Source organism: Gracilinanus agilis, chromosome 2 (genome assembly GCF_016433145.1).
Source record: "Gracilinanus agilis isolate LMUSP501 chromosome 2, AgileGrace, whole genome shotgun sequence".
Lineage (NCBI taxonomy): Eukaryota > Metazoa > Chordata > Mammalia > Didelphimorphia > Didelphidae > Gracilinanus > Gracilinanus agilis.
Window position 1 is genome coordinate 426,696,716 of NC_058131.1, and position 21,245 is coordinate 426,717,960.

Sequence of the window (21,245 nt, forward strand, 5' to 3'; positions counted from 1 at the left end):
CATAAATCTGACCATGCCACTTGTCTCTTCAATAAACTCAAGTGGTTCTGTATTACCTCTAAGATCAAATGGAAACTCTTCTGTTTGTCACGTAAAGCCCTTAACAACATGCTCCCAATCTACCTTTACAGTCTTTTAAAACTTACTCTCTTTCACATAGTTCAGCCAAGCTGGCCTTCTTACTGCTCCTTATACATAGCAACCCATTTCCCATCTCTATGACTTTGTAGTGACCGTCCTCTATGTGTGAAATCATTTCTTCTCTCCTCTACCTCTTAGAACATACCTATCTTCCTTCAAGGCTTAGCTCAAGAATCACTTTCTTTCTTTTTATAACCCTTATCTTCTGTCTTAGAATTGGCACTGGGTATATTCCAAGGCAGGAGAGTGGTAAGGGGTAGGTAATTGGGAATAAGTGACTTGCCCAGGGTCACACAACTTCAACGTGTCAAAGGTCAGATTTGAATACAGAACATCCTGTCTCTAGGCCTGGTGTTCTGTCCACTGAACCACCTAGCTGCCTCTCAAGTATCATTTTCTACATGAAGTCTTTCTTGGTTGCCCCATCTGCTAGTGCTTTTCCCTTCAAATTACTTTGTATTTCTTTTCTAAATATCCATATTTGAATATATGGTCTGAGCTAGAGTTCAAGGCAGAGCATTATTCCTGAGGAATTTATATCTCTGTGCCTGGCAATTAATAGATTTTTTTTTTTTTTGCTAATTGATTAATTCGTATTAAATGTCATCTCCTTAGCTTTTGCCCAATGTCCCAGCCTGCTCTTTTGGATCTCATCATTCAGTGATCCAGCTTTGGATCCTAACTCAGAGTCAGCTACAAATTTGATAATCATGCTCTCTCTGTCTTCATCCAAGACACTGATAAGAATGTTCAACAGAGACTAGAACAGATCCTCAGGGCCTTTCTCTAGAAACCTCTCTCCAAGATGACCAATTGACTCAACAATGACTACTCCTTCCATTCAGTAAAACAGCACCAAATCTCCTTGACTTGTCCACAGTTACCCTTGTCAACAAAGATAACACAAAAGACTTTGTCAAGTGCTAGGTAAACTATTTTCTACAACATTCTTCTTATTTACTAATATAGCATCCCTAACATAGGAGGAAATTTTTTTCCTCCTAATTTTTTTTAATGCCGTTTTAGATTTTTTTTAAAATTTTTTTAAATTCTAATATCTTTTATATATATCCTTCTATATTAATTTTATTTGTTACAGGGCTAGGCAATGGGGGTTAAGTGACTTGCCCAGGGTCACACAGCTAGGAAGTGTCTGAGGCCAGATTTGAACCTAGGACCTCCTATCTCTAGGCCTGGCTCTCAATCCACTGAGCTATCCAGCTGCCCCCTGCCAAGACCAATTTTTGAAGAAGCTATGCTAGCTCTTAGTTGTCATCATTCCTCTTTCTAGATGTTCAAAAACATGCTTTTAATAATACATTCTATGAGACGTACATTTTTGAGCATGGACTCTATTGGGACAGCTGGGTAGCTCAGTGGATTGAGAGCCAGGCCTAGAGATGGAAAGTCCTGGATTCAAACATGGCCTCAGATACTTCCTAGCTGTGTGACCCTGGGCAAGTCACTTAACCCCCATTGCCTAGCCTTTACCACTCTTCTGCCTTGGAATCAATACATAGTATTGATTCTAAGACAGAAGGTCAGGGTTAAAAACAAAACAAAACATGGACTTTGCTTGTCCACATATTTTTGTTGCAAGAGGTGTTTGTTTGTTTGTTTTAATTGGAGAGGCTTGAGAGAAAGAGAAAAATAAATCTTTGTTTACTGAAAAAAAAGAAAAAAGAATATGTTTTAGAATTTTGCCAAGAATCATAGTTAAGCTCAATTCCATATACTTTGCACATTCACGTCTTCTCTTTTTTGAAAATTAGGACATATGATCTTACTTATCAGGTGACAGTACTTGTACTCTCTGTGGTCTTTCTTCTTTTTTAAAAAATATTTTTACATTTTTCAGTTACATGTAGAAACAATTTTTGACAATTATTTTCTGACATTTTAGAATTCAGATTTTCTCCCTCCCCTGCTGCAAGGTGGTAAATAGTTTGTTATAGGTCGTACTTATACTTTCATGTAATTCATATTTCTATATTGCTTATGTCATGATAGAAGACACATATCACACATACTATGGAAATATCATGAAGGAAATATAGTGGAAGATGGAATGCTTTGATCCACACCCAAACTCCAAATGCTTCCTTCATTGGCCAGGGATGGTATTTTTCGTCATGATTCGCTTGTGGTTTTCTTGGAGACTTGCTTTGATAATGGTTTAGCCCTTCATAGTTGATCATCATATATTTTTACTACTGTATACACTGTTTTCCTGGTTCTGCTCACTTCACTTTGCATCAGTTCATATAAGTCCTTTCATGTTTTTCTGAACTCATCCTGTTTGTTGTTTCTTATGGCACAATAATATTCTATAAATAACTATCTAAATAACTATATATTCAACTAGTTCAACCACTCCCTAAGTGATGGATACTCCCTCAGTTTAAAATTCTTTGCCACTGCAAAAAAGAGCTGCTAAAAATATTTTTGTACAGATAAGTCCTTTTCCCTTATCTCTGATCTCTTTGGGATACAGGCCCACTAGTGGTATTGCTGGGTCAAAGGGTGTGCATAGTTTTGTGGTCCTTTAGGTATGTTTCCATATCAGTCTCCAGAATAGCTGTAAGAATGTACTAGTGTCCCATTTTTCCCACATTTTTTCCAATATTTCCTTTTTGGTCATATTAGCCAATCTAATAGGTAGGTATATCAGAGCTGTTTTAATTTGCATTTCTCTAATCAATAATGATTTGGAGCATTTTTTGTATGATTATAGATCATTTTAATTTCTTCATCTGAGAATTGCCTATTCATAACTTTTGGCCATTTTTCAACTTAGAAATGCTTTGTATTCTTATAAATTTGACTCGTCTCTATATATTTGAGAAATGAGGCTTTTGTCAGAGACACTTGCTATAAATGTTTTCCCCAAATTTGTTGTTTCCTTTCTAATCTTGGTTTCATTGTTTTGTTTATACAGAACCTTTTTAATTTAATGTAACCAAAATTATCCATTTAATTTTTTTGTAATGTTTTCTGTATCTTATTTGGTCATAAATTCTTCCCTTATCCGTAACTTTGACAGGTAAACTTTTCCACGTTCCCCTAATTTGTTTATTTCTAGATCAAGTATCCATTTTGACTTTATCCTGATGTATGGTGTGAAAGGTTGGTCCATTTCTAGTCTCTGCCAAACTGCTTTCAAGTTTTCCCAGCAGTTTTTGTCAAATAGTGAGTTCTTTCCCCCAAACCTTGGATCTTTGGGTTTATCAAACATTAAGTTGCTATGGACATTGACTGCCATGCACTGATTACCTAATCTGTTCCCTTGATCAACCACTCTATTTCTTAGCCAGTACCAGATTGTTTTATGATTAGCTCTTTATAGTATAATTTGAGGTCTAGAATGGCTAGGTCTTTGATTTTTTTTTTATTAATTATCTTGATATTCTCAGCCTTTTGTTCTTCCCAATGAACTTTGTTGTTATTTTTTTCTAGTTTTATGAAATAATTTTTGGGTAGTTTGGCAGTGAATAGGTAAATTAATTTAGGTAGGATAGTGATATTTTCACTATATTGGCTTGGCCTATCCTTGAGCAATTAATGTTTTTCCAATTGTTTAGAAGTCTGACTTTAGTTGCCAGAGAGTGTTTTGTAATTGTGTTCATATACTTGTTGGGCTTATTTTGGTAGGTATACCTTCCAGCACTTTATGTTGTCTAGAGTTATTTTTAATCAAATTTCCTTTTCTATTTCTTGCTGTTGGGCTTTGTTGGTGATAAATAGAAATGCTGATAATTTATGTGGGTTTATTTTATATCCTGGATCTTTGCTAAAGTTAATTATTTCTATTAGTTTTTTGGTTGATTCTCTAGGATTATCAGGGCATACCATCATGTCATCTGCAAAGAGTGACAACTTTTTATAATCTTTCAAAGACAATAGTGACTCAATCATTTTATCCTAAGCTCTTTTGGTGTCCTAGAATGTATTTCCTCTAGCACCAGGTATTCTAACTAAAGGATAGCTGTTGTGTTCACTTAACTTGTTCTAATTTCTCTAGGATTTCACTCTCCTGTTAATTTGGTTTGCTGGGCCCTTGGGATAACTTAAATTTTTCAATGGTATCAATAAAATTCTGATCAATACAGTCATTGAGTTTGACTTTTGATTGTTAACAGAAAAGCATCCTTCCCAGGGGCAGCTGGGTAGCTCAGTGGATTGAGAGCCAGGCCTAGAGACGGGAGGTCCTAGGTTCAAATCCGGCCTCAGACACTTCCCAGCTGTGTGACCCTGGGCAAGTCACTTGACCCCCATTGCCCACCCTTACCACTCTTCCACCTATGAGCCAATACACAGAAGTTAAGGATTTAAAAAAAAAAAAAAAAGGAAAGAAAAGCATCCCTCCCTCCCTTTGGCATAGGGGAAATGTAGAATGAGAAAACAGCTTCAGATAGGGCCAACATGTTAAGTCAAGTCAACAAGTGCCTATTCTATGCCAGGCAATATGCTAAGCCCTGAGGATACAAGGAAAGCTAAAAACAGTCCCAACCTCAAGGAGCTCACAATCTAATTAGGGAGATAATATGAAACCAACTATGTACAAATAAGATATAAACAGGATCAATTAGAGATAAACTCAGAGGGAAAGTCACTAGCATTGTGGGGGATAGCAGAAGGTGGGATTTTTAGATGATGCTTTATGGATGGTTTATTTTGCTTAACAAGAGAGAGTTTCTTTTTTGGTGGGGAAGCAGAATTGGAAAATGACAGCAATTTTTTTTAAAGCATCAATAAGACATTTCTTTCATTTTTCCTCCCAGCAATCTTCTCCTGGCACATTTGTACTCCTCCTAATGTTTTCTATTGCAAAGGAAAAGAAGCCAAGTATTTGGAGGTGAACACTAGGTTACCAGGGCCAGGATTTCCTAGATTCAAATACCTCCCAGCAAATTCCATCTGGACCCACCTAGGATGAACTTTTCTCTATTTACATGGCCAACGATATTTGGGTTTAATAATCTTTCTGAATGTTAAATCTATATGTTTCATTCCCTCTATTTCTTCCTCACTGGAGTTCCCTCAACTCCAGCTTTTGTCACCTACTCCTCTCACCAGACTGGGGAAGCGTTATCAATGGGATTTTCCATAGGGATGGCTGGAGCTGCTAATGTGTGAATTGGGTCATCTCAACAATTTGCCCCTGAGACAGAACACATTTCCTTCTGGAGTCATGGGTGTGTGGGGGTGATGGGGGTGAGGGCTGTGCAGGGAGGAGGTGGGGAGATTAAGACTTGAGAGGTTTCTAGTTCAAAGGCATGGCTCTCGCTGTGTCTGCTCCCACCAGCCTGGCTTTTGTTACCCATGATTTAATAAAATAAACAAGGAACTCTGTGAGCAGGTCCAAAGATAAATCGTCAGAATCTTATCTATGTTCTGCCCTGCCATGTCATCAGCCTGTTTACAAGGAACATTTGTTTCTAGAAGTCTGAAATTTAAGCCACACTGCCTTCAGCAACTATACCACAAGCTTGCTGGGCCCACCCTTACAATAGGGGAACCTTTCATGAAGAAGATTATTTAAAATCAAAACACTCATCATGAGCCCACACAAGGAGAAAAGACAAGCCACAACTCAACCCAGATAAGCCTCTGAAGCAGTCTGAGAAACCTCAGGAAGGATGAGCTAGTGGCCAGGTGAAGTTACCACAGGGAGCTGAATTCCCCTGACAATACATTGTTTTCTAAAAAAGCAATCAGTACCTCTGGGTCCACAAGGAGGTATTGTGGATAGAGTACCAGACCTGGACATCTTCCTGAGTTTAAATCCAATTCCAAATACTAGCTGTGTGACCTTGAGTAAGTCACTTAACTCTGTTTACCTCAGTTTCTACATATTTAAAATAAGCTGGAGAAGGAAATGGTAAACAATTCCAATATCTTTGCCAAGAAAATCCCAAATGGTGACTGAAAAATGACTAAACAACAAAATCGTTACCTCTTCCTCCCAGCACCAGCCATGTAGAGTCTACACAGTGAATAAAAAACAAAGATCCTCAAACAGAGTAAATGTGCTAAAGGGGTAGGGGGGTGGAGAGTTGGAGGGGGGGGGGGGAACAGGGATTCATTTTGGCTCCACTCTGGTTCAGGTCACAGATTTGAATGTACTTTGTCTGATCAAAGGATCTCACCCAAGCCCAATGCACTCCAAAAACCTATGGTTCTTCTTCCCTGATTTCAGAACTCCTGCTCTTTGCCCTTTGAGAGACCCTATTCCAATTACTCTTCAAAAATCTTGACCTCCATTTCATTGTCAAGCTCCTAAAGTCCTTAATAAAAGATTTTTCAGACAAGAAGTGAATGGCATGTCCTTTATTCCCCAGAATAAATGCATTTCTGCTCTTTAACACTAGGTTGAGCTTACTCTTCACTAAGCTTTCAACAAAGATCAGCAATCAAAGGTACAATGGAAATCAACATTTTCAGTTTTGAGTTCAAATTCTCACTCTTAAGTGACTGTGGGGTAAGTCACTTAAATGCTAATCATTTTCCTTATTGTAAAATGAAGAGATTGAACTAGCTGCCTTTGAAGTCTCTTTCAAAACTCAAAATTACCTGTTACCTTATCACTCAAACCAAACTATCTTATACTAAGGCAGACCATATTCAGTAGAGGTAGAGAATATAAAGGTCAGCCACACATTTTGGGACAGTAGGCAGCAGAAGAGTCTCAAAGCTGTCTTTACACTGACTTCATTTTAATCCCATATTGCTTAATGTTGTCATTGGACCAGTTTTTACCAGAAACATGGGCTGGAAGGGGAAGGTTTGAGCTTCCTTCTAGGGCCAACGAACAGATCTCAAAGGGAAGATACAGATTGAAATACAAAATCTTAATAGTTCAGAAGCCAAAAATGGTCTAACAGCAAGGGGCATATGTGGGCCTGTAGCTATTATTAGATAATTAGATGGCTTGGTGGATAGAAGGGCCTAGAGCAGCATTGGGGGAAGTTTTCAAATTCATGTGCCCAGACTGCAATTTCAAGCTGCCCGTAGCTCCCCGAATTACCACAAAGAGCAGAGGATGAAGTGCTCACTTTGGGCAGTTGGATCTAGAGGGGCAGGGCATGCAAAAAATGTCCTCAGGCTCTGGGAAGAGTGGGAATAGAGCAGATCCCCAAGAGCCAGCTCTGCATGCTTGCCAATACTTCACCAAGGCTGGCCTAGAGTCAGGAAGGCCCAGACACTTACTAGCTTTATGATTTGGGGCAAGTCATGTAATCTCTTTCTGCCTCAGTTGAGGAAACTTCAGCTATAATATGGAAATAATAGCTCCTACCTTTCAAGGTTGTTGAGAGGATCAAATGATATAATATTTATAAAATGTTTAATAAATGCTTATTCTCTTCCCTTCCCTTCCTCTTTCCTTCTCCTTCTCCTTCTCCTTCCTCTCCTTCTCCTCCCTCCCTCCCTTCCTTCCTTCCTTCCTTCCTTCCTTTCTTCTTTCCTTCCTTTCTTTCTTCCTTCCTTCCTTCCTTCCCTCCTTCTTTCCATGCATTACAACTCATAGGTACTTAGGAATAGAAATACTAGTTCTCCAATCTCCACAATCCTAGGGTTACTGAAACTACATTCTTAAGGCTAAAATCATCTGGGCCTGGAAGTTATGAGAGCCACAAAAATGGCAATGAACAGAAGTCTAAAAGAATCTACTTCAAGGTTATGGAAAACCATGTGGGAAGAAGTCAGTATCTCACTCTGTGGTTCCCCAGAAGACACACTGATGGAATAAAGAGATTGGACTAGCCAACAGACACAGCTGTATATCCAGATAGTGGGAGGTTGAAGGCCTAAAGAGCAGAGATGGCCTAAGGCACCAATATTCCCAAAGTCTATCTGGATGATGCCAAAAGTATTCTAGGAGGCAGTATGGCACAGAGGAAATAACTGGAATCACAGAATCTGGTTTCACAGACTTAACATATACTATTTGTGTATTCTTGGGCAAATCAGCCCATGTTTTCTCATCTGTTGATGAAGGGTTGGGTGCAATCTCACCAATGCCCACCACTGCAGCACTGACCTCTATCATGTTGGCACCAAAAGTTGTTTTGGTTTTTTTTTTTAATCTTTCCCATAGTACTTTTATTCTGGATTCCAGAATTTAACTGAATTCCAGCAAAAAAATATCAAGTCATCTATTTTTTGTCTCTTAAGGGATGTACCAGAGACTCCACTTTTCTAAAATATATTTCACTATACAGCCCTTTTGAACTTTTAAGGAACTTTGATCAGGAAGGAAGTGGATCTTAGTTCAGCAGAGAGCACCTTCCAGGAAAAATAAGTGGATGAAATGATGCAGACTTTGGATAGGATTAATTATGTTGGGTCTCAAGCATATGAGTTCAAAGTACATTTTTCAACATTAAATGGCCATCCAACTAAAATGCATTCAAATGTATTTCCCTCCCCCTGAAAGGCAGATAAAATACTGACTTTGAAGGTGTGCCCTGAATTCTTGTGATTTCTTCATTCCTACAGGGAAAGTAAATGAGGTACCTCGTACCTATGAGTGCTGAGTAAATACTATAGATTGGTTGATGGTTGATAAGATTGATATGGGGGATTAGTGAATAGTTAGGGATCAAGTCCCTGCCTTCAATCCTCATTGTTTCTTTTCCTAGGGATAATCCTATGGGAGGTGTTATGTACTGTTTAAGGCACCTTTCCCGGGCAATCCTCCATTACAGAGGACACTAGCTGTACCACTGAGGTCAAATCCTCTTTCAGTCACCCTAGGACAATGTCCTCTGAGTCTTGGTTTTTTCATGATGAAGAGGTTGAACTAGATGATGCCAAGGTCTCTTCCAGCTATAGATCAATGACCTCAACTTGGAAAACACCAGGTATAGAGAGTTTCCTTTTCTATTAACCCAAGGTTTGGGAAGGAGGTTGGAATGAAATTCCATCTCTCCCCTTACCTCCATGTGAGTTCATTGATATTATAGCTCCAGCTCTGGGTCACCACACTACACCAAGAGATGGCTAGAGAGAGAGGAAAGGGACTGCATTAATATCGGGTATGCTAACTCCGAACAGTGTGAATAAATGAAAGGGCTGAATTGGTGAACCCAGAAATGAAGAGAGCTCTAGTTTTATTCACTCTTACAAAAGAGAAAGTGAGAAGACTTTAAGTATCCTTGGCATGAAGTTAGAGGATTCATCTTTGGAAAAAGAGGCAGAATTCCTGAAGAGAAATTTGCGCACTGTCTACTACGAAGAGAAAATAAACAAGTTCTTATTCCAAATATACAAGTAAAATAAATGGAGTGAAGCTGGCTTACAGAAAAAGAGGACTTCACTCTTTCTTTGGGACCAGTTCCATCTGTGAGCAGAAGATTGGCACTGGATTTAGTTCAGCTTTCTTGTAAGTTCTATGTAAGTTCTAGAAGAAGTCTTTTTAGACTAGTCAGTTGGTAAAGAAATGGAATATCAATCATTATTTTGCAAAGGGAATTTCTAACTGACATGTGTTAACAGCATGTTGCTAAAAGTTCTTCATGGGCCAACTGAAGTATCATCTTCTCCAAGAAGTCATACCTGATTTCCAACCCCCTTCCAACTTCCCCAGATAAAATTGATCTCTCCCTCCTCTAATTTTTCATTATACTTTGCCTGATACCTTCTTCTTTGCGCATCCTTCACTCTTCCTTGTATCCCAGCTATTTTCAGACTTGTGTCCTCTCCAACTTCCCAATCCATTATTGTTAGCTCTTTGTAAACAGAGATTCTATTCCCTTTTGTATCTCCTGTAGCCTACACAGTGCCTTATACATAAAGTGCCTAATGTTTGTTGAATTAAATTGGACCTTAAATTATAAGAATATTTATATCTTATTCTTAACTTATTTCTCTAATCTTGTTTGGTCTGGACCTATGACTTTATCCATTGAAGACTAGAAATATGTCTAGAACTAAGTCTTAAGGTTATCTGAGGCACAGAGAAGTTCTATGATTTGCTCAGTCACTCAGCCAGTAGAAAAGAAGTCAGATACAGAATTGAACTAGGGTCTTTTGGACTCCAGGCAACAGTGGATCAGTGGGGTTTTCTTGGCAAAGATACTGGCATGATTTGCCATTTTCTTCTCTAGCTCATTTGACAGATGAGGAAACTGAGGGAAATGAGTTAAGTGACTTAACTAGTTACATGACTAATAAGTATCTGGAGCTGGATTTGAACTCAGATCTTCCTAATTCCAGACTCACTGATCCACTGTGTCACCTAACTACCCCTTTCACAGTCTATTACTCTGCTTCCTCTCCCTTCCAAAAAAGAGAGGTTAGACTATTAAATGCTTTGTTGGAGTCTAGGTAAATTATATCTACATGCATTGCCTTAACCTACTAAAATTTCTCATGTTGTTTGCTCTGGGACCTGTGATTAGAGAGATGAATCTAAATTTTAGAGACAGAGTGCCCAAACTGTGACCTTCATTCCACATGTAAACCCCCGTGCCCCACCTTACCCTAGACAGTGGAGGGAGGAAGTGCTCCCATTGGGTTGCTGAGTATAGGGGTGACTGATGAGAGAAATGTCCTCAGGCTCTTGGAGACGGGAGAAGGATAGCTCCCTCCAGCACGTGTACCATAGGTTCACCAAGGGGCATAGGGAGACAGATTCAGAACTCTCTGAATGACCAGACCAAAAGAATAATCACTAATAGGATGATGTAGGTTTGGAAGGGTATCTACAGTAGATTATCCCAGGGAAGTACCCTTGGATCTGTATTATTTAACATCCCTATTAATTACTTGGATAAAGACACAAATGGCATGCTTATTAATTTTATAAATGACACAAATCTTTAAAGACTATTTAATGACTGTATTTGTCACAAGGGAGGATCCTATACAAAGGAATCTTTGGGAGTTAACAATGACACCAAAAAAAAAAGTATATTTTTTTCTTTTTTGTAAAGAAAGGATAGCTAATATGTTTGAATCATGAAACTGAGCCTAGAGCAGTGATGGGCAATTACTGCCCGTGGGCCAGATGCAGCCCCCTGAAACATTCTATCGGACTGCTAGACATTATTCCTAATCTGATGAATACAGTGAGTAGTATACAACACAATGAAACTTCGAAAGAGTTGCCTTAGAAACAGACTGACAGATGAACATTTCCTTTCCTTTGCCGCCCCCTTTAAAAAGTTTGCAGATCACTAGCCTAAAGAATCAGTACGCATTACAGAAGATGAAATTTAGCAAAAAGAATTGCAGCATTCAAGAAATCAACCTCAAAGTACAAAGATAAGAGACATGATGCTAGAGAGCAATTTGTCTCAAGAAGAATTTAGCTAGAGGGCAGCTAGGTAGCTCAATGAATTGAAGACCAGGCCTAGAGACAGGAGGTCCTGGGTTCAAATTTGACCTCAGGCACTTCCTAGCTGTGTGACCCTGGGCAAGTCACTTAACCTTCATTGCCTGGCTCTTACTGCTCTTCTGCCTTGGAACCAAAACACAGGATTGATTCTAAGATGGAAGGAAGGTAAGGATTTTAGTTTTAAAAAACAAAGAACTCAGCTTTGGGCTGAATGCTTAATATAATCAGCAGCATGATATACTAGCCAAAAGGAATATGATCTTCAGTTATATAGAGAGGATGGTCCTGCTTGGCCATGGCCTAGCCGGACCACACCTGAAGCATCCTGTCTATTGCTGAGGACACATTCTACAGAGGAGATCAGCAAACTGCAGAGAAGCAGAGAAGAGCATCCAGGATTGTGCTAAGCCTATGTAAGCCATGCCATAAGAGGGTGATTAGAAGACCTGGGGATGTCCAGAATAGAGAAGAGAAATCTTAGAGACTTCCTAAGACATAAAAGCTATCTTTGAACAATGAATGTCTGTCCTATGGGGGAGGGCGATGAAATATTAGACATTCTGCTTGACAGAACTAGTAGCGAAGGGTAGAGATTGTAGGAAGACAGACTTAAGCTCCATGTAAGGAATAACTTCTTAACAATTAGAGCTGGAGGAATGTGAAAATGTGCTGTCTTTAGAGGTGGTCTCTCCACCATTTGCAATCTTCATTTGAAGACTGGATGGCCACTCCTTCAACTAGATGGCCTCAGAGGTCCTTGCCAACTGGAAATCCTACAATTCTATGACTAAACTTTGTATCTTCCCTAGGGCCGAACAGCATATTTTGTACACAGTGGATGTTTAATACATTCTTTCAGACATGAACTGCATATCCTCCACAAGGTTCCCTCCTCCTTGTCTCCAGACCCAATGCACTGCTGACTCTAATCCCAGCCTGGCACTTGCTCACAGTAAACAAAATTCTGGTTTCACCTGAAAGTCAAGCCAGTTAGCTCATCGATGCCCATACCAAGCTATATAGGGAAAGAATGACCGAAGGTTCCTTCCCTATGGAAAACAAATTATCGCTAAGATTTAACATGAGGCTATTTGAGAAAACCTGAAACCCTTACTCACAGATTGGCAATGAACCCAAACCAAGCCTCAAAGCCATTTCCTTGAAGTTAGCACTAACTTGATGGAGAGAGTGTATTTTTTTTTAATTTTTTTTTTTTTTTTTTTTTTTTTTTTTTTTTTTTGCATCACATCAGCACCGGGCAGGGTGTAGACTCTGAGTAAATAGGAGCTTGCAGGATATTAAAGCCTACATTCCATGTGGAAGTTGGAGAAGCCACAAAAGAACTGGCTTAATCAGAAAGCTGCTCAGTGAAAAGAATTTACAATGAAAACTGGTTTGTGGAAGGACAAGGAAAGCCCATGAAAGGAGGAAAAAACCAAGGATTGATCAAATTGCAGGACCTGATAATAGAGGTTGTGGGTGGAGTTTTGTGTGACTCAGCAGTTCAAAATAATTTAACAATTGTGGCCTCTACCCCTGATCAAGCAATCAATCATCCTGATAGCAAGGCTTGCATTTGGAGACAGAGGGACTAGGTGCAAATCCTGATTCTGCTGTGTGATTTTGGGAAAATAACAACCTCAGTGGCTCTCAGTTTCCTTATTTGTAAGAGGGGGCAAGGCCAGGATTTAGAGGACCTTAAAGATCACTTCTAACTCTAAATTTATGATCAACTGAGCACTGACTATTGCTTTACTATGTGCTAGGCACTGGGCATACAAAGACAAAAATGAGTCCTTAGCACGTTTACTGATAAGCAAATATACAAATGAAATGCACTGTTATTAGAGGGGGGTGTGTGTGTTTCACTAATTACTGGTTAAATCAGAGTAAGTTTCTTTTAAAAAAAATACTTTTTAAAAAAAACTGTTACTGTTCATCATAGAATCAATATTTTGTATTAGTTCCAAGGCAGAAAAGCTAGGCCACAGGGGATAAGTGACTAGCCTAGGGTCACACAGCTAGAAAGTGTCTGAATTCAAATGTGAATTCAGGACCAGGACTGTCTCTAGATGTAGCTCTCAACTCACTGAGCAACCTAGCTGTCCTCAAAAAAACCTCTTGAAGGAGATAGCACTTGAATCCGTCCTTCAACAGTTAGGAGTATCAAGAGACAGAGGTAAGGAGAGAGAGAAAGTTACAGAGAGGCCAGATATAAAGTATCTGAATGTAATGGTCTCCGGGATTAATTACAAATAAGCTCAGGGCAAAGTTCAGTTCTATTGTTGCCAAATCCAGATACATTCAACAAGCTCTGTATACAGGGCACTGTGCAAGGTACTGTAGATACAAAGACGAATTGATAAAGGATGGAAGGAAGGATGGAAGGAAGGAAGGAAGGAAGGAAGGAAGGAAGGAAGGAAGGAAAAGCATTTATTAAGCACCAACTAGCTAAAGTAATGTATTGTGCTTTATAACTATTATCCCATTAGATCCTCACAACAACCTTCTAAGGTGGGTGCTATTACTATCCCCATTTTATAATTGGGGAAACTGAGGTAGACAGAGGTAAATTACTTGCTCTGAGTTACATAGCTATTAAATATCTAACATTTAATAGCTATGTATTTGAATTGGATTTGAATGACTCCAGACCTACTGCTCTTTGGACTGTTTCCAAAGGATCTACCTAGCTGACTTTTTTTTTTTTTTTTAACTTTACCTTCTGTCTTAGAATCATTACTAAGTATTGGTAGGCAATGAGGGTTAAATGACTTGCCCAGGGTCACACAGGCTAGGACATATCTGAGGCCTGAACCCAGGACCTTCTGTCTTAGGTCTGGCTCTCTATTCACTAATTCACTTAGTGGCCCTGTAGCTAGGAGTGGAAAAGATGACAGATAAATAAATGAAGGAAGGAAGGAAGGAAGGAAGGAAGGAAGGAAGGAAGGAAGGAAGGAAGGAAGGACTGAACAAACAAACAAATAAATAAATAAATAGGTAGGACAGAGAAAACACAGAAAGCTAGGGAGCTTAGGAAAAGTTCCCAATAGGAGGTAGCAGCACCTTAGTTGAGGAAACTTAAAGGAAAAGAATGATGGATTGGAGAGGTGAAAGATTGGAAGCACTGAGATCAATTAAAGGCTGAGGTTATAGTCTAGGTGAGAGAGGGTCCAAACTAGAGGTGGTTTGTGGATGGATTAATTGCTTCCTATATCTTCAATCAACCCATCAAACAGCATTTACTTAACATCTGGTGGGATTTTCAGCTTGGTTCCCAATTGTGCTATGGGGGATTCTGATGTGGAGTGTCTCTTAGCTGAATGGGACTTTTTTTTTTTTTTTTTTTATCCTGGGACTCCATTCTAAGAGCATAGGGCCACAACCAGTAGACGATGGGTCGCTCAGGGTCACCCAGCTGGGAAGTGTCTGGGTCCGGATTTGAACCTAGGACCTTTCGTCTCTAGGCCTGGCTCTCAATCCACTGAGCTAGCCCCGCTGCCCCTACTTTAGGTTGCAGTTTCTTTAGCAGATGTAGTTTTTACAGGGTGGGGTTGCTAGCCCCACGCCCAACCCTCCTCCTTTTTCATCCGGGATAGGGACCCTGAATGGGACTAGGGAAATAAAAAAAAACTCCTCAACTAGAAAATGAAGGGATTGGATTGGAGAACCTTAAAATCCCTATTGTCCTCTGATTTAAAATTACTTGCCCCAGATCACAGCATACAAACAACAAGCATTTAAGTGCATACTGTATATTCATGGAACATCTAGAGAAAAGACCTAAGCAAAATGGAAACTAGGACATCTTCCTGAGTTCAAATATGGACTCAGACATTTACTAGCTGTGTGCCCCTGGGCAAGTTACTTAACCCTGTTTGCCTCCATTTCCTCCTCTATACAATGAACTGGAGAAGAAAATGGCAAACCACTTGTATCTTTGCAAAGAAAATCCTAAACAGGTTTGCAAAAAGTTGGACATGACTGAACAACTAGACAACAACAAAATGGAAACAATGACAACAGAATGTGGGCAGTGACCTGTTCCTGCCACTGATTTATTGCGTGGCACTGTCAGGCATTCAATCTTATTCCTCTCCTTTATTTTCTGCTTCTTCAACAAGGAAGGAAGAATGAAGTGGGAACTGGCAGCACATATTTGTTCCTCTTCCCCTCTCTATTTTCTTTCTTAGTCAAGAACTATGACTTCATTGATAAACTTCCAGGGTGGAAATTCCTTCTACCAATGCAGATGACAACATGTTCTGCAACTTATAATCTTAGAGAGTTGCCCAAATGTACTGGGAAGTTAAATGCTTTGTCTGGAATCCTGTAACCAGTATGTCCTCACAACTGTGAAGGCTAGTTTATGATCCATCATGTCCTGATGCCTTTTCCAAACTTAATGTTGAAAGGATTGCCATGACTGAGCATCAGAGTTTATGAAGCCAGTGCAAAATGCTAGCTAGATGTACCCACCAAGCCCAGATATGTTATATCTGGTATGTTAGATAGAAACAAGAGCATAAAGAAAAGTAAGTATATGCTTAGGATTGGCTTAAATCCACTTTAGATTAGAATCTATGAACTATTTTTTTTTTCACTAGGAAGGGAAGCCACACTTTTTTCTTCTTTCAGTTCTTTGATGTTCTTTAGAGGAAAGTTTTGGCTAAATTGTGCCTTGGTTTCCCCACCTGAAAATATGAGAATGCTGATTAAAAAAAAAACAAAAAACCTAAAGACCTTTACTCAGGTCCTCTCTGGAGATACCTATTGTTGGGTGGGGGCAGGATTATCTCACCTGAAAGAGGGAGGGACACCTGAGTCCCGCAGACACAAGGAACAAACCAATTAGAAGACTACCAAGGAACCAGGAATAACATTCAATACAATTGGAAGGAAATCCTCCGTGAATGTTAGCAAATGACTCTATAAGACACTTAGAGCCCCAGTTTCAGTGCCTCAAGAGCTCTGAAAGGAATGGTAAAATGGAAAGAACTGTGAATTCTTGCTTCTGTGTTACCTTGGACAAATTGCTAATTTTCTCTGGGCCTCAGTTTCCTTTTTTGCATAATGAAAGGGTTGGACTACAGAAATTTTCATTTCTCCCCCAGTTCTAAATCCTATGATTTGACCTGGGTGGGTCATTGCCTGTGCCCACCCAAAGGAACTAAACACAAGACTCTCCCATCCTGGCCACACCCTATCACTAGGATCAGCTTTCTGAAAAGCCCTGATGTGGATAAACTTGAAAGCCAAGCCTCCCCTTCATTCCTAGTGCAGCTGATTCACACTTTCCTGTCTGTGTTATGGGTAGTTACCTCTGATGAGGGTTGAAATTCTAGAGACAATTAAAGACCTGAGCATCTGACCAGCTTCCTCCCCGAATAACTGTGCCCTGAGACAGAGCTCAGCATTCCACTAATGTTAGTAAATCGTCTGCTTCAAGGAGCCAATTCACTATTTTTGTAGTCTAGCAACACACACCCTGCGCCAAACCCTAAACCCTGCCTGGTCACAGTAAGCACATGTACGCACACAACACTGATAAAGCCACAGCCCACATGCCTTTGGAGAGCAGTTCTGCCATCAGACATTCTATTAAAGGACAGAAATATTGCATGGATCCTATAAACTGCCCCATTTGCTAGTGACTCCCCCTATAATCTTCCAGTGCTGGGCCTTCTTCTAGGAAACAGATGAGTACTATGGAATAGACAATGCTCCTACACTATTATTCATTTCTCAGCCCATATATGGCCACTTATGATGGGGCAATGCTTCACACTGAAGCATAAAATCAGTATTTGGCTGACCTCAGCTGCTTACAGCACAAGCAAGGACAATTTAAACTAAACTTACTATTGGAGAAAACAAAGTGCTGTAGATCTCATGAGTTTGTTGATACCAATGGAGCAGAGAATATTTTAGACTCTGGAGACAACCTAATCCAATCTCCTTACTCGACAGATAAGAAAACTGAGGCCCAAAAGAATAGAAATCCAAAGACCTCCATTGGTATCAACAAACTCATGAGATCTACAGCACTTCTCTCTTTCTTTCCCCAGTGCTTTTTTCCATGCCACATACCTCCTACACTCCTATCTGCTTGCTTCCTGCCCCCTATTTCAGGCTTGACCAGAGACAGTGGCTCTCTGACAATATATACAACATTGTAAATCTAAAGACTAAACAAATCAAAGTTTTGTTGTTGTTTAGTCGTGTCCAACTTCCTGACCCAGTGGACCATTGCTATCCATAGGGTTTTCTTGGCAAGACTATTGGAGTGGTTTTGCCATTTCCTTCTCCAGTGGATCCAGTAGATCCTTTTGTCAGGCAATCAGAGGTTGTGACTTGCCCAAGGTCTTGGGCTAAATTTGAACTCAGGTTTTCCCAGTGATCTTAACCATGGAACCATAGTTACCTCTCAATCAAAACTTAATGCTGTATAATTATAATTGTATAATATATATAAGCTGTATAATATATAAACTTGTATAATATATATAAACTGTATAATATATGTAATATATAAACTTAGGTTTGAGAAAACTTTAGAAAAAACATCTCCTCTTGGTTTTAGGACAATCTCATTGATCTCCACTTTGAACTGGCTGAATCAGGATGAGGTCCAAGTGAGGTCACAGGAGCAGAAATATGGAAGGTCAGACCCCTAGTCACACCTAGCTGAGGCCTTCAAGGCCTTATCCTGTCAAAAGTATCACTTTATCAAGGACAAATACAGCTGCCACATCTGATCCAGAACCCTACTCTCTGTGCACTAGTATAGGTTGAGTACCATCATTTGAATCCTGCCTAACACAGAACATTCTTTTAATACAAAATCTACCTGCCTGAAATTAATTCACTTAATTATGACATTCTAGACTGTTTTCCTCTGTGACTGAGTAGAGCACTTGTAAGTCTTCTCCTCATTTTTGGATTTAAAAAAAAAAAAAGGACAAAATGTCTCTCCCTTTGTTGTAGAGGGTGGAAAAATGGATGTAGAATTCTGCATATACATGTGTTTTTCCTCTCATTTTAAATTTTGATTGCTGGCTATTTGAAGGGGAAGGATATATTTGAAAAAGGTGATGTAAAAAAAATATCAATAAAAACAAGATTTTGAAAGACAATTGAGCTAGACTTTGAAGGCTTCCAAGTCCTACAATATATTTTTGGAAATATTTTCAAGTTTTTAAGAGTGAAATAGCTTGTTTTAATCTAAATCCTTCCAATGGGGCAAATTCCACAGACCATACCAGAGTGGGACCCCTCTAGGCCTTGCAGTCTGTGAAATTCCTTAGCCTAAAATGTTGATGCCTGAAAGGCCAAGGACTCCCCCGTGGGCATATCTAGTTTATGTTGTTTTAACAGATGTCTGTGTTCCTCAGCTAACTCTGCATGAGCAGCTAGTCAAACCCTATCAGCTGCCTTGAACCACCCCACCACCACCTTTTGGTTAAAATAGACCAAAGGGCCCAGACAAGTATCAGCACAAACAGCCTCTGTTTCCATACTCCATTTTGTGGCCCCAGGCAGGGACCCTCACTCAGGCACTTTTGAGCCTTTGCCCTTTGGGCCAGGGTAGATTTCATGAACAATCTTCTGTTTATAGAAAAAGGAAAACTCCATTCTTTTGCAGCTGGGTTTTCTCGGGAGGCCGATGGCAGTTTTATGGGCCATTTTATCCTCTCTGTTCCAAAGGATTAGATGCCTACAGAGCTCCAAGGACACAGGATTTTCCCAAAGACAAAAACTCTCTACAGCCATCTCCAGCTCTGGGCCAGAGTCCAGTCCCTGCCTTGCTCAGAAACTAGGCAAACACTGCCTCTTTCCTACTGCCAACTCCTAAGGTCAGTGAAGCTGATTAAACAGGAGCTGACAAGGAGATGTGAACACCTATGTGTGACCCGCCTCTGCCCTCCTGTGCAGTTGGGGGTGGGGAATGGAGGAGGGGGAGGGATGGTGCTGAGAAGGTTGTAAGTTTTCTTCTGTGCAGTTGTCTACATTTAACAGGGCAAAAGAGGAGGAGGCTTCAGATTTCCCACCGCCCCATCAGACATGCTGAGCCACTGCATCATCTACATCAGGACGAGCCCAAGCCTACCCTACACGTATTTATTACGCATCTATTCTGTACAATTTGTGTTAAGCACTGGAGATGAAAGAAAATGAAAAATCGTCCGTGCCTCTAAGGAACTCTGAGATTGGGGAAGAGGAAGAAAGTTCAAATCCAAGTGATTTCTTAAACATAAGCTTATTGCATAGGATTTCAGGGCATGGACCTCTGGGTTTTAGGCAAGGTTTTCTTTTGCATCTCCACTCTGCCATGGAAAATACGATTCAAGTCACCTGCTGCCAAGAGTGCTGGACACTATCCTGCCTCTAACGAGCAACCCTAAGCAGGGGTCACTTGGCTCAGAGTCCTGTCTCCCCATTGGCCCGTGGATTCCCTAAAGAATCAGGTCCCCTTCTCTGTCTCCTCCCCATCGCCTAGTAGCAGGCTAGTCACACTGCTGGGCGCTATGATTCTTCCAGTACCTAAAATTGATTGTGTGTGGGGAAGGTAAGTCTTTTCTCTCAAGAAACAAGACTGCCAGCAGACCTCACCCGCCAAGGGCACGTTCCTTATCATTTCTCCCCTGGGGTCCCGAAGAGGTCAGGGATGTGGGATGAGAGGGATTTGGAAGTATCCTCTACCCAGCCAAATCCTACCGCGACCAGAAGCCTAGGGGATAAGGGAGAGTGCTTCTGTGAACCTGGAGGACATCAGACTAAAGGTGCAACTCCACCGGGCGCCCCGTTAGGTTAGGGCCCCAGCGAGTTGCATCTCCTCTGATCCAACAACACTTCGTTAGAAAAGCACACACTGGTTGCTCAAAGTAAGTTCTGCCAGCAGTTCTAGGACAAGAAAAAGGGGGACCGGAGGCTGCAGACCTCTCTGGCCCGGCAGGTCTTGGCTGGCTCCCGGGAGGGGCGCAGCCCTGAGCACTGAGCGCCTGGAGCATCGTGCCCAGCACACGGCTCAGCGGCTAAAACCGACGAAGACTCGGGACCGATGCCTCCTTCTCTCTGCCAGGCGCTAACCCGGCAGAAACCTTGGAAGAGGCTTCCCCCCCCCCCGCCCCCACCCCCTACTGCAAGGGCTCAAAGGCGGGCGGTGGAGAAAGGCAGTTTTTCATCGTTCCCCGCCTGGTCTTGAGAGTGCCTTTGTCCCAAGTACCCTCCCAGTGATCTCCCTCCTAGAATCCCCCCTCCCCGGAATCCCCTCTCGCGGGCCCCGGACTCACCCGGGAGATGGTGAGAGCGGTACTAAAGTCCTTGCCGCCCACCAAGCGGAAGCCCCAGGGTGAGGGACCCTGGAGAGTGACTGTGTGGGGCATGGCGTCTCCGGGGGCCGGGACACCAGGGGCCAGGACAACAGGGGCCGCAGCCGCGATCCCGCCACTGCCGCAGCTGCTGCTGCTGCTGCCTCCGGGGCCCCTCGGTCGGCTCCGGTGCATCCCTTGCCTGCTCCAGTCCCTCCCCTCTCTCCTCCTCCTCCTCCTTCTCTTCCCTCTCCCTCCTCCTTCCTCTAGCCCAGGGAACGCCCCTTCCCCCTCCCCCCCCCCCCCACGCCAGTCACTCCCAAAGCCTTGATCTCAAACTCTGACAGGTCAGACAACGTCCCGGGAAATTTCAGGGAAATTCCCTCTCCCGCCAGGTTAGAAATCAAACGGTGATCCCGAGGGAGCCGGGCTTCCGAGCTCCCCATATTTCT

General features: G+C 41.3%; 1 protein-coding gene across 1 annotated transcript in view; it reads right to left on the minus strand.

Annotated features, from left to right (window-relative positions):
• PDLIM4 (PDZ and LIM domain 4) overlaps nucleotides 1–20,958 on the minus strand; it is a 117,450-nt gene extending 96,492 nt beyond the window's left edge. The window contains exon 1 of the mRNA XM_044664673.1: nucleotides 20,776–20,958. Within this exon, the coding sequence (XP_044520608.1) occupies nucleotides 20,776–20,868 (93 nt within the window). The 5' untranslated portion in view covers nucleotides 20,869–20,958. The remainder of the gene's footprint in view (nucleotides 1–20,775) is intronic.
• Between the last annotated feature and the right edge of the window lie 287 nt (nucleotides 20,959–21,245).